The 13885-nt window shown below is 36.4% G+C and overlaps 1 protein-coding gene across 1 annotated transcript in view; it reads right to left on the bottom strand.

Moving 5' to 3' along the window:
• Positions 1 to 5663: 5663 nt before the first annotated feature.
• The window catches only part of ZBTB10 (zinc finger and BTB domain containing 10), a 30672-nt gene continuing 22450 nt past the window's right edge, over positions 5664 to 13885 (bottom strand). The window contains exons 3-5 of the mRNA XM_068396505.1: positions 12989 to 13162; positions 10690 to 10865; positions 5664 to 7840 (exon numbers count right to left, since the gene is read on the bottom strand). Coding sequence (XP_068252606.1) covers positions 7535 to 7840; positions 10690 to 10865; positions 12989 to 13162 — 656 coding nt within the window. The 3' untranslated portion in view covers positions 5664 to 7534. The remainder of the gene's footprint in view (positions 7841 to 10689; positions 10866 to 12988; positions 13163 to 13885) is intronic.

Genomic DNA, 13885 nt, shown 5'->3' with positions numbered 1-13885 from the left:
TCATTCCAGACGGAATCCAGGGCAGAGTAATACCTTTCACCAGAGAGAGTTATTAACAACTTATTTGTGAATGTTATATATCCATATTTGGCTGTTTCTAGAAAGTGAGTGGATCCTCTAAAGTTGTAAATTATCTTAGACGTATGACAGAAAAGATGACTTTGAGATTCCAACTCCAATAGTTTTGAAAAAATATAATTGAACATGTCAATGGTGATTTTTGCAAACTTATCCAGAGTAATGTTATTTATCCCATGCAGTTTATAATAAACATCTCTGCACATCAAGTTTCAGTAAGGTTTAAAAGCAAGCATCTTCCTAAATTCAAATTACTTAGCAGTTAAAGATAAACCTTCCCACTCCCCCCTCCTTTCCAATTACCTAGATTTTTAAGAAATATGACAAAAATGCATAGACATATTAATATTATATGCTACGACCTCAGTAGTCTGATTTTTCAAGTGGATGCAGACAATAACTTGCAGAAAGATGGTATGACAGCATGCAGATCACTCACCACATCAGCGTTCCTTAAGAAAAACAGTTACTTAAAGTAAAAGGATCTTTCAGTTAAAGCAGTGCTTCAAAAATGTACTTCCTACATTTCAGTAAAGAGAAACACAACAATAAAAACATTCCCAGGTAGGATTTATTTCATGACACTTCTTCACTGGTAAGATTTTGCAATCTATACCCAGCAGGAGTAACTTAAGGCTTGTTTGAACAAGATGTAACCTAGGGAGACAGCATCTCAGGAGAATGCAGCACACACTGACTGATAAAAGCCACACTTCCAAGCTAGAGGCAGTTTAAGAGTTAAAAGGAGTGGGATGCAGTTATTTCCTATCAAGTTGACAGTTTTGGCATTCAGTATGAATAAAATCTTTGAATGAACTGAACTGGTACTGTGCCTCTACCGTATGAATTTGGGAAATGAATGCATTGAGGTGGTATAATCGCTTATATGCTCAAAAAAAAAAAATCTTCATTTGATTTGAAAATCATTTGGGCTGTTTCTCAGCATATCTTTGGTATGTCTTAAGAGTTAATCCTGTAGACATTTTAAAGTTAAAGGGCTAGAAAGAGGTTGACTGCTTACAAGTTTGATGTTAGGTCTATCCTTTAAAGGTCAGCATTTCAAGAGTTAAGGGTTTTACAGCAACATCAACTCAACCATGCTGCAAAGATAAGCATCTTTTCCTGCCCTTGATGAATGCAGCTAGACTTCAGGTCCATTAAGAAAGCGGCTAGAGACCATTTCATTCAGCACTGTCTTTTTTCATGACTCTCCTACAAACTTTGCAGTTCATCTTCTACAACTGCATGCTGTCCCAGTGTTAGTTCTTATATAATTAGATTGAATTTGATGAATTTTAACAAATGTATTTCTTTTCCTGCTCTTCCTTTCTAGCTGAAGAGTTAACACTATTCTGTGGAATCTGACGCTCTTTTCATAACGTACTTAGACAAAACATAATAGTTTACGTAAGTTTAACAAGAAAACATCACATTACTATAGAGCACTTAATTAACAAGCTGAAGATATATTCAAGTCTTGAAACAATTCTCTGAGAAACACCATTCAGATAATTTCAAATTTAATGCAGAAGTTTGTCCAATGACCTACAAGTTATTTTCTAGGCTCTCCCAAAACCTGAGCTGTTGTCCCCACAAGACAATTTTCTTATGAGTTTCACCTACGTATCAGATAGAAAACTGTGCACAGCTAGCTAATAGAAAAGCTAATTGGACAGAGGTCTTAGTCTTCACAAACCCCTAGTATCCAAGTCAAGACATACAAGCAGACTTGCCTATCCAGGATATGGAACCCAAAATTTTCTCTACAGGGCAAAAAGAAAATATTTAAGTTTTCAAATCCTTGAAAGAACTGACAAAGGTCTGGTCATTTTTTAACTCAAGGAACCCACTTGTGGATAACCCACCAAAAATAACACTCATTTAGGAAGATAACAGAAGCCAACGGATCAGTTCAAACACACATCCAGCATTATTCAGTCAAGAAGCTTTTGAGAAACCCAGGTGAAAGTACTTTTTCCAAGCACCTCAGGTTGGTTGGGCTGGAGAGAGGGAACAAAACACAAGGGCACAGGTTTTGGGCACACACAGTACAACTGCATTTCTGAGGGGATCCAATCCTTCTGGTACACATGAGACTGTGTTTAAAGCATCCCTTAAGCGATCTGCTCAACGTTGCGCTGAAGTTTGTCTAAAATCCAGTTTTAGGTATACACATCTTATCTGGGATGCTTGTTTTTGGAAACTAGTTATCTTAACGTGATCTGCCTTATAATAAGTGAAGTTTAAAAAACAATCTTAAAATAAATTCTATTTTCTATAAATTCTATTCTATTCTGTGTCAGAAGCAGAAATTAAGTCATTTGCAGCAAATGTTTGTATGTTAACTCTTATCCATCCAAAGAAATCTCTGTGCATCTACTTGTGGAGGGTGAGGAGGCAGGGCACAGATGAAAATAGAATGAAATAGTTATTTTTAAAATTTATTTTCAGTATGGTAACTTAAAGACTGGTGCACATAGTATTAGAAGTCTCGAAATTATGTTTACATACCAATATGTTAGTGAGAAATTCCTTACGTCTGTATTCTGAAGTGGCTAATCCAAATCAATTCAGGTAAGCAAAACATTATTATAGCTTAATTTTAAACATTCGCTTCAAATTGCAATGATGTTGAATACAAAGTACTTGTTAAGCCAATTTTATTTTCCAGTTTAAGTCATAGGATCCTTCTAGTATATTTTTACCTTTTTCCACAGAAAAGTATTTTAAAAACCCATAGTGAATTATATGTGGGATCTTCAACATCTCGAAGGGTTCCGCTCAGCATCGCCCCTGCCCCTGGATTTCAAACCTGTATTTTCTTTATTACAAAAGACTTATTTTATTACAGGTTTGTTAAAGGATACTATATAAAACCCAACTTATTTCTTTTTATTCATTGTGTCAATATTTAACCTTTACCATACTGTTTAGTGAAACACAGTAATGTGCTATTAAAACAAAAGGCAAATCTCAGTTCTAAGGAGCAAACATTTTTCAAATAAAAAATGGGTAACAGATTACATAGTGTAGAGGGATGCTAACAGAAGGGTATATGGTAAACTATCTACAGAAAGCTACTCAGTGGTACTACCTCTGCAGAGCCTGAACCACATTCTGGAGATACCAAATAAACTCAAAACTGGGCTTCTTGCATAGCTTCTTCATCAGAAGGTTGTCACCAAATTGTGCTGGAGAGAAATACAGTGAATTGTCTGAAACACTCAAGCAGCAAACCAAAGGAATTTCAACAACTCAAATCCAAAACACTTTTCCTTATCACATTGCATTTGACATTTTTCTCCTTTTTCCACCTTCTTTTGGCACAAGAAGTTTTTCAGGCTGGTGGTGGTGTCAATTATCTTGCTTTCACTTCTCTTTTTAGTTTCTACAGCTATTTAAATACAACAAAGTACAAAGAAACAACCAATAAGGTACAGCTGTTGCAAAGTGAATTCTGCATCTGTGCAGAGTCAGCAGACTACAGAAATATTTTAGTATAGGTGAGAGACTTGTGTTACTGAATGACAAGAACAGGAAAAGTAAAGTGAAACAAAACTTAAAGCAAGCAAATCACAGAGATTGGCCTCATTAAAGAAATCCTATTAAAAGCCTTACCAACTTAAAGCTAGGCAAAGAAAGCATGTTCTGCTGTGACCCACAACTAAAAGCCTACCACATGCCAGTGTCCTGGCCCCACCTTTTTTCACCTGGTAATGCTTACTCTTTTCAGAAGGAAGAGGGGCATGTAGTAATACCCGAAACCTGTGCATCTGAAGAAGTCTACGCATCTCAAAAAGTAACAGTGTGTACTATGGGGAACAGTAATTTCAACTCTTACTTCTTAGGGTACATCATTGTGTTGACAACCAAGTATCATTTCTGGCTTTCAAAACTGGTTTCACTTCAGAAAATGATTTTACTCAAAGATCTGTTTGCAAACTGAACTACGAAAATCTTCTACACAATTGAAAAAAAACAAGCTGGTTTTCCTGCAAGATGCATCTAACATTACAACAGAAAAATGCTTGCTATTGCACTGTAGTAACATTGGTGTAAGACAAACCCAGTTTACCTTGTCAGTCTTCCTTACATCACACCTACTTTGACAGGGACTTGTAATCAAAGATAGTTTATTTACTGATTTTTGTCCTGCATGACAGTTCCCTGCCAGAAAGTGCTCTGTATGTTTATTTCTAAAAGATAACTGCCACAGCTTGAAGAGACCAGAAAGCAAAGAGAAACCCACAGAAATGGGGGAATCCCAACATCAGAACTCTGCGTTTGTCTGTTTCTGTAACATACATGATTCTTTTCGTAAAACTACTCTTGTGTGGTATTGCCTCAAATAAGCAAATCTCAGACATTTGGTTTGAAAAGTATTTCATCGGAAGACAAAATGAAAGACTGGGTATCTTTTAATTTGATAAGGAAGAAAGTTTAAGGGCATTAGTCTGTCTTGTTTTAAACCTGAAAAACCCCAGAACAGACAAACCAAAATTCACTGCCATGTTACTACAGCATAGCTCCAGCATTTCTTAAGAGGAAGACAATTTCTAGTGCAAACAGAAATACCTTCCTACTTTTTATACCAGTAATGAAACTTGAGCTGTCCCTTTTAAGGTAATTCTTAGGAAATGTACTTTTATTAATTTAGAGCTCCCCAATCAAAGTAATATATTTAAAATAAGTTCTGAACAAACAGCTTAGAAAATCCAGACTGCAGATAGCACCCAAACAAATTCTTTTGGTTCTCCCACACAAGAACAGTAGATCTCCATTAAACTATTTCACATCATTTGCTAAAGACTTGGTATCACATTTCAATAGTCATCCCTCTCCCTCCGGCCCTACCAAGGGCAATTACATGCAACTTCTAAAAGCAAGCAGTTAAGTATTACCAAGGAAATGATGATTGTCACAATGCAACAGACCATTAAGGCCAGTGAATAATAACTGAATATTTATAAATAACACTAACTTCTATTAAGGCCTGCTTTTTCCCAATATAACCAGAACAAAAGCACAACAATTCTGTAGTGTACCAAGTGTATATTTCAATTTACTGTATGCAGTCTAACAACAAATTTGGTCATAATTTACCAGATATACATAAATGATTTAAGTAGTAAAAGAAGATTCAGTTCCAAGAGAATAAGTTCATACCTTGAGAAAAAAACAAAAACAAACAAACAAAAAACAAAACAAAACAAAAAAAAAAACACATTAAGAATGTCGAGCCAGGTCCAGTTTCTAAGCATTAAGTGAGCAGTATTCTAATATAGCGGATTTAGGTGAATTTCATATATATATATATATTTGTATATATAGACAGATCTACCAATCGTAAACTATGGTTTTAAACGGGATAAATGGGATGGAAAAATCTTTATGCTATACTTACATATTCACAAAGCAGAACATTACTTTAACGTTTAAAATACTTTTTCATTCATATCATCTTTGCCCAACTAATTTCTACTTTGGACCCCACCGGAATTACACATTACTCATTTCAGTCTAGAACAATAAGATGTTTTCTTCAGTGTAAAAAGAGGCACCCCGCCCTCCCCACCCTCCTGCAAAAACCTAATTGTCTGTCAGGTTTACAATGATGTGGAAACTACCAATGAAACAAGTGGATGATAAACAAAAGCATTTTAATTCCCATATAACTGTAGTTCAAACTTGTCTCAACTTCAATCAGCAAAAACAATGTCTTAACATTATGTTACCGTTCTTCTGATGTAAAGGACAACAGTAAAGCTTGTCTGTTTCAATACATACCAACTTTGATCAGATAGATGGAGCACCATTAAGATTCTGTCCATCAAAGCATAGTTCAAAGTTATCCACACAACTAGCATAATTTAGTTATCTGATATAAAATAGGAAAAAATATACTCATTTTAAAATTAAACAAAGCTGAAAAATATGGTGACCCTCAATTGGTTTTTATACAGTACTGTCACACTGGCCTAGCTATGTGTCATAAATGCTCTGCATAATTTACTCATTGTGACATAATAGTACATCAGATGTATAGTTCCAATAATTGCCTGAATTCATTTGCCTTAGGCTAGGCAACACAGAGGAGTTTAAGATGAAGGTGTAATGCCCTCCCCTCCTTATGAAAGAGGCCTAAAATCATTGGTACAATATTACAAGCTTAGGAAAAAAATCCACATGGCTACAAAAATTCAAGTTTCAATGCCTGCTAGAAAATTTGAAATAGAGTGTAGGGAGCATATCATCCTGAAAAGCAGACAACTCAAAGAGCATTATTTTGCTTTGGACTTTGTTTTTCTTTAAAAAAAAAATCCAGCAAATTAAGTCAACAAGTTAAATGTAATTGGTTTATATTAAACACTAGCAACAACCCCTTAAGTACAAAAGAATAAAAAATAGTCTGTGTTCATTTTAATGATGAACGATGGGCACAATAGCCTAGTGTCCAAATCACATCACATAAACTAGCCAAAAACTGGACAAGTAAGAAATTATCAACCAAAAAGTTGTTTAATATGACACTTTCTCCATTTGTTGTATTTTTATTCTATGGGACTGAGGTATACACCAGGGAAGTCAAGAAGTTTGAGAGGAGGGGGGCCTTTGAGGAGGGAGGAAACATTATTACATCAGATACCTTTTAGCATTACTATCTCTTTTGACTAAGTGGCAGAAGAGTTACCCATGCTCTGACCAGTCTGTTGTCATTATTGGTCATTTCTTCTGCAAGATCATTTTGGAACTGATGAATCAATAACAACGTTCTTGAAAATTCAAAGCTATGAAGAAACAGACACTAAATTAATGCCATTGTTAACCTCTCCAGTGCTTATCACCTATACCACCTGCCAGCATAGAGCCAAAAGTTTGAAAAGCAAATTTCAATACGGTGTTGGCATTATCTGTGATGCATATTTCAGTGATTGGCTTTCGTCTATCAGAGTATGGGAGAGGTAAGGTTTGTATGGCAAAGACATGCTTGTGGAAACAAGAGCCCCTAGCCCAAATTAGCTTCACTGGTTCACTGACAAAGTACAAGCGGATTTGGGAAAGCTGTCTTTGTACTTCCATACCAAGTTGCAATTTTCTTCACTCATGTTAACAGATATATGAACGTGTAACATAAGTACAGTTACTACTATGTCTGGATAGGACCCAAGTAGCTATATCCTATAAATAATAAAAAATACATTTTTCTTTTGATAACTGACTGTAGATGTGAGGACTCTGTATAATTCAACCAAATGGTTGTATGCTGTACAGTCCTGTGCAAATATCATAAAAAAATTAATAATCCTTTTTTGCTATAAGGCTTTGACCCTACATTTTTCACAGCAACATAACTACCCACCCAGCCTGTACCATATTTTGCAAGCCTTCAGTCCAAAAATTCAAATAGTCAATCCATATAGTGTCCATTTGTGGCACTCTGAAGTCATACGCTCTGTCAGTCATCTAAGGGCATACAAACTTCCCCAGATTCATCCCACCGAGACTGGTCATTCTGTTCTTCTACATCATCACCAAGCTCCTCGTCACCTTCTCCCACTTCATTTTCCTCGTATTCTTCGTCCCTAGGGAAATCTGTGTCCTGCACCTGGTCTGCTCCCTCTTGCCCTCCAGGTTGAGATTTATCTGCACAGTCTACACAAACTCCATAGCGTCGTGATCCATGTCTTATTCCAACACTGGCTGCTAGCATGAAAATCTTCTTACACACCATACATTTATACTTTTTATCCTTTTTATGCACCTATGGAAGAGAAATATTAACAGCTGAAAATATGCATATCAGGTTGTATGTGCATATAGTACTAAAACCTAATAATAATAATAACAACAACTAATACAAAAATTCATTTTTTGAACTCTTCTGAAAAATACTCCCAACACTGTTCAGAGAAAGAGAAGTACTACTAGAGATCCATTTTGACTACATGAGCTGTTGCCCACAACCAAACTACCTGCTTACTGTTCAGCAGGTAGCTGAATAGCTGCCTGTTCAGTAAACAAGTGAGTGTTCATTTTATATGTGTTCCGTACTCACTGTACAGAATGAGACTCTGAAATGCAATGAGAACAGTATAAGCACTTATGTTGCACACAGGATCATATCTCATTTAGAAAATTGCCTTTAAGTCCTAGAAACATTAAGAACAAGCAAGGGTTATTAAATTCTGTGTGAATTCAAAGAGCAAGAGCCTTCTTCCACGACATCTCCCTCCCAACACAACCAAACGCAAAAACATCTGTCCACATCCCATTGGTGAATTTTTTATCCTGCATGTAGAGTGAGCTTGTGTGTAAAATTAGAAGGCTGCTGTTGACTAACTTGACTAAACATAAATTTTAATTTTGAATTTGAGAGTATGTTACTTGTACAAGTAACTGATTTCAGCAACCATGTATAATAGTTATCATCTTGGAAATACTTAAGTTGAAGACTTCTTTCTTGTATCTGTTGTCCCCACAGCAGGTTACAACTATGTGCTGAAATATCTCATTTGAGGTCACATTGAAAAAGTTGCTGTTTTAGATAAAACAGAAATCAGCACTCAGATTAAGGGGGAAAACCAAACCAAGGTCAAGATACAAGTAGTTGCTTTAGTCCCTCTGTATAATCTCTACAGCTGATACTACATGTTTTTCCCCAGCCTCTAGACTTGTTATGATAATGTTTCACACAAAGAAGAATGTTTGAGGTGTTTGTTGAATGGCAAAAAAACCCCAACCAACCAACCAACCAAACAAAAAAAAACCCACAAAAAGGTGTTCTGAATCCACCAGGGAGAACACACTTCAGAAAGCACAGGGCTGGGCTGAGCTCACTCTATAGCTATTTTCACCCTGCCTGACTTCATCACCTTTCCTGGAGAGGAAAAAAAAAAAAAAAAAATGTCAGCTACAAGATCTGGTCAGATACTGCAGGACAGAAACCTGAACTCCCACTCTACTCTTCCTGGTAGACCAACTACCGCCCACTGTTGCTATCTGCTCTGGTGAGCCACAAAGGAAGAAGGAAAGTAGATGCTAGGACACGTTACACAGTTATTACCACCAATAAGGTGATAATGACCTAACCTCCTCTGCCCAGCCACAGAGCTGCCCCATACCATCACCACCTCCAGCACTGCAGTCATCTGCATACACTACAGAACAAAATGTCCTTCAGACTCTGTAACATCATAGATACTCCTGTCCCTTCAGGCATCTAAGCCTTCACCAGGTGGTATGGGAGGAGGAAGAAAGGCAGCAGTAGCAGGGTGGAAAGAAGTGTATCTCAGGTGAGAGAAGTCCAGTGGAGCATAAGAAAGATGCTCGTTCTAAAATTTACGTAAGAGCTGTTACCACATGCCTTTCCTACCTGTAGAGCAGTTTAAGGAATACTTAAAATTACTACAGGACTCTTATAAATATCTTCTAGAATTATATCCTGATATGAATCATGTTATTATTTACTTTTAATACTATTAGTGGCTAACAGAAAGTCTATTTCATGATAGCACAAGCTAGAAAGGAAAGTTAGGTAGACTTACACCAAGAGCTCTTTTCTGTATCCGCATTAAAACTTGGACACTCACAACCACTTTTTCTACTCACTGAGGAACAAAAAGCCAACTGTGAGGCTATGGAGATTTATGGAACACCTTCATGAGGGAGCAAGGTAGTCCACTGATTCTCAAAGGACTGAGGAAAGCTACCAAAAATGGAGAAGTGCAATTTACCTCATTCCATGTACTAACCTATTCTGAGTATCTGCAAAACATCGCAAAATGAGCTTTTTAAAATCACAGCTTGGAGAAATGTTACTACCTTCTCACCACAAATATAATCTTGCTTCTATTACTCCCCTAAAACACACCTTGGATTTTATACAGTAAATATTACAATAAAGTCTCAATTTCCTTACAGACTAGACACAAAGTATCTACAAAATACCCAAGACAGATAATACTCTCTCTGGATCCTCAGATAAACGGTACTCAAGTCAAATCCCAAGTTACGCAACACGCACAGGACAGGGTAAGCTCAACTGCTGATTATGGTATTGGTAGAGCGCAAGTCAGAAGGACATATATTTTCTGTATCTCAGATATTTTTCTTTCTTTCCTAAATCTTAAAGCAGATACAATACTATAGCTTTGTCTAGTTGTGAAATAAGTATTCTGGAACTACCCCAAGATATTGTGCAATTGCTGATTAACATGGTGTCCTCACAGAAAATGGTGATGCAGCATTATAGAACAAGCAGATGTGCTATTCCGTTGCAGTAACACTAAGCCAAAATTCCCTTTCATTATCTACAGAATACTTACATATACTGCACCTCTTTAATCACATCACTTTCAAAATCATCTTGAAATTATCAGAATTTCAGTGACTGTCTTAATTGGCATTGCATTTTCAGTTAAGAATATAAGAGGTATAGCTGTCACAAAGAGATGTTTATCTTCATCCGTTTCAGATTAAGATAAAACAATTTACATTACGGTAAATCAGAGAACAGTGTTTCTCCCAACTACCAAAACATCTGAAAAAAAACCATAAAAACCCACTCGCACATGTGCGCACAGACTCACACACACACTTGAGGTTACCTACCAAGGAATGTCTCTTTACATGCTCTCTTCGAGTAAACAGCTTCCCACAGATGTCACAACTGAAAGATCTCACGCCTGTGTGAATGAGCAAGTGTCTCTTTAGTGTTCTTCTGTATTTGGCTACATAATTACAGTGTGGACACTTCAACTTGTTCATTATTAAAGCAGAGGAATCGCCTACAAGAAAATAAGCCATCAGGAGAAAAGATGATGAAACACAAAAAAACTGTTTCAGTATGTTCTACCTGGTGCACAAAAATAAACAGGTGCCAAAACAATAAAGCACCCGCATGACTTTTCATCAGTCAGATCTGGACAATGCCTGCCTGCAGAAACCGCAAACACTGGTAGGTTCTGCATGTATGATCTTGCTAAAAAAATACCTACTTGTAACCAAGGAATTTTTATTACAGAAGTACAGATCAATTCTTTGAAAAGAAGTCTTATTTTATGAATCACAGTAAGTTAGCTAGAAGTTAACAATATTCCATTTTCTAGAGATCACCTACACCAGAAAACAACACGTTATTCTGGATTAGAAACCCTCTAGCTCCATGGCATGTAGACAGTTACAATCTTCTCTCCCAATATTCTATTTAGAATAATGGGCAGGAACTGCCCACCAAAATCTGTCTCTACAAATAAGTAAAAAAAGAAAGTATAACGAAGCAAGAACAAATATTGACAAAAGGAGTAGGACAGTAAGAGGTAGCACAATTCTGAAGTAGCTAAAAAGGGAAGTTATTGGTTCAGATCTTAGCTATTCTCTACACAAAAATCTATTTTGCTCTAACAGCAGAAAAAAATAAAGAGAGCAGAAAAAACTTCTGGAAGTAGGAATATCTCACTTCTTCCTTATGATGGAAGAGCGCTATTTACATATCCTTGGACCAAGAATAACATAGCTAGTTCAAAGGATACGTGCAAAACAGGTTTACTACAGTTGCCTATTACTGTGTGAAACAGAAAAGCACAGGATGCTCTGACAGCTATGAAAAAGGCCACACAGGAACACAAGGATTAGTTTGACAATAGGGTGCTGACTCAACTTAGTACAGGTGAGATAATTTATTAACATGATCGTAACCACCTAGAAGCATCCAAAAAGCACTGGCTAAGGCTACATGATTATATGCATAAATTTCTAATGTTCATGCTGACAGGAAGAAAGCAAAAGTAATTGTGTGTTATGTGCCTGGGCCTGCATGGCTATATCCAAGATGCCTCCTCCTACCTTCAAAACCCATCATAACATGGAAGTCAAATTTTGCTAATATTCCAAGGTTTGCCTTGGTGTATCGAAGCACTCATGCAAGCTGGATGTCAACATAGTGGCTTACATGAAGAAAAATAAGTTCAAGAAAGGTTTTAAATTGAAGTCTTATACACATCAACAAGGGTGTGACAGACAGGCAGTCATCCAGGCTGTAAGTTATACAGGAATTTAATGGTTTAAGAAGAGGTAGACATCCTAAGACCTGAGTTCTAATCCCTTGCCTGCTAGTGAATTTCACCTTCTGATGACCCAATGTCTTCCACTGTATAAACCAAAATATTTAAAGTAAACCATAAACCACATCCCAGTAATAGCTCAAAGTATTACAGAGAAGAGCTAGGCATTACTATTTACCCAGTCCTTAAGATCCTCTTTTTACTTAAGACTTTATGTATTGTAAGGATCTAGCAATAATTATTTTTGATGTGGTGGGTTTTTTGGTGTGTTTTGAGACAGGAAAATAATTACAGATAATTGCTTGCTTGAACTATTAAGAAAGGCATATAAGCTGTGAAAGGGTAGGTTATATAACAGGTTTGACTGAAGAGGGCTTTAGCTATGGCTGCATTGAATTCAAAACTTTTATTGCAATAATTTTTTTATTTTTAATAGTGAGAAGTGTGCTCCGAGATCTACTTTTAAAATTATATTTAACTCCGTTATCTTCATCATCCAAGTGTTCAATTTCAAAGCCCATTTATCTGTAGTTAGCTTACCAAGGGGGGGAAAAAATGCTACCAGATCATTAAACATCTCTGATATCTTCATATTCAGGCACAATACAAGAGCTAATATAAATCATGTTCTATTTTCACTTTTCCATACATTTGAATTCCTTTTTCTCCCTCCAAGGAAGTGCTCCTATTTACATTACCCAGAAAGGCAAATGATACGGAAGAAGATTATGCAAACACTTTATCTAAATCTCTAAACAAATTAATCAAATATTACCAGCAGTGATACAGAAGATAAAGAACCCCTATGAGAGGCAAAAAACAACCTCTTCTCCATCAGATATACTTGCCATTTTCCCAAGCTTCTTTTGGCCAAGATTCTGGCAGCAGTCCGTACTTGAAGTCAGTTGAAGTACCCGGCAACAGTCCGTACTTGAAGTCACTTGAAGCACCCGGCAGCAGTCCATACTTGAAGTCACTTGAAGCACCCGGCAGCAGTCCATACTTGAAGTCACTTGAAGTACCTATTATGGACAAAGTCTTACTTTAGCTTCCCGGGTTCTAATCAGTCATGTTGTTAAGCAAAATATAAATCCTTTTTAAACTGTGACAAAGAAAGTTTCAAACCTTAAAATAGTAATTATAATCTTTTTTCACATAATCTTCAATACTGAAATGAAGAAATAATTGCATTCCTAATTTCAATGAAATTAGACCTTTGAACTACTCTCCATGGCACCATTTCTCCTCCCCATCCTAAGGAAAATTCAAAGCCTTTTTCATACTACCAGAACTTCTATGGCAAGGATATTTATTCCCTCACCATCATCATGACAGGGCTAAAAAGTTTTCCACTGGATTCTCTTTACAATTGCTTTGTGCAGTGACTTCATCTGGTCTACCACAAGCAGTCTACTTGGTTCCACAAAAGTAAACATTTTCTACTGGAGGTGTGATTTTCTTTATTGCCTTAAAATATCTCTGGTATATAAAGTGCTTTAAATACCTTTATTTATATGAAGTATCCTACAGCTATGTCTAAATCCTTTTTTGAATAATCATCTCCATTACTCTACAACCACATCAATTCAAGAAACCATAATTACTTGGAATATATGATCTTAAAAGACTAGTTTGCATATTTACATTTGGTCTTTAGACAAGCTCTTCACGCAGTTTGCATGGTCTTTGTAGCTTTTTTTCCCCCTCTTGAAAAGAACAAAATAATTCAGAAGTGAATAGTGCCT

The sequence above is a fragment of the Nyctibius grandis genome, chromosome 3, assembly GCF_013368605.1.
Source record: "Nyctibius grandis isolate bNycGra1 chromosome 3, bNycGra1.pri, whole genome shotgun sequence".
Taxonomy (NCBI): Eukaryota; Metazoa; Chordata; class Aves; order Nyctibiiformes; family Nyctibiidae; genus Nyctibius; species Nyctibius grandis.
The sequence above is the reverse complement of the archived record's forward strand: the minus strand, read 5'-3'. Positions and strand labels throughout refer to the sequence as shown.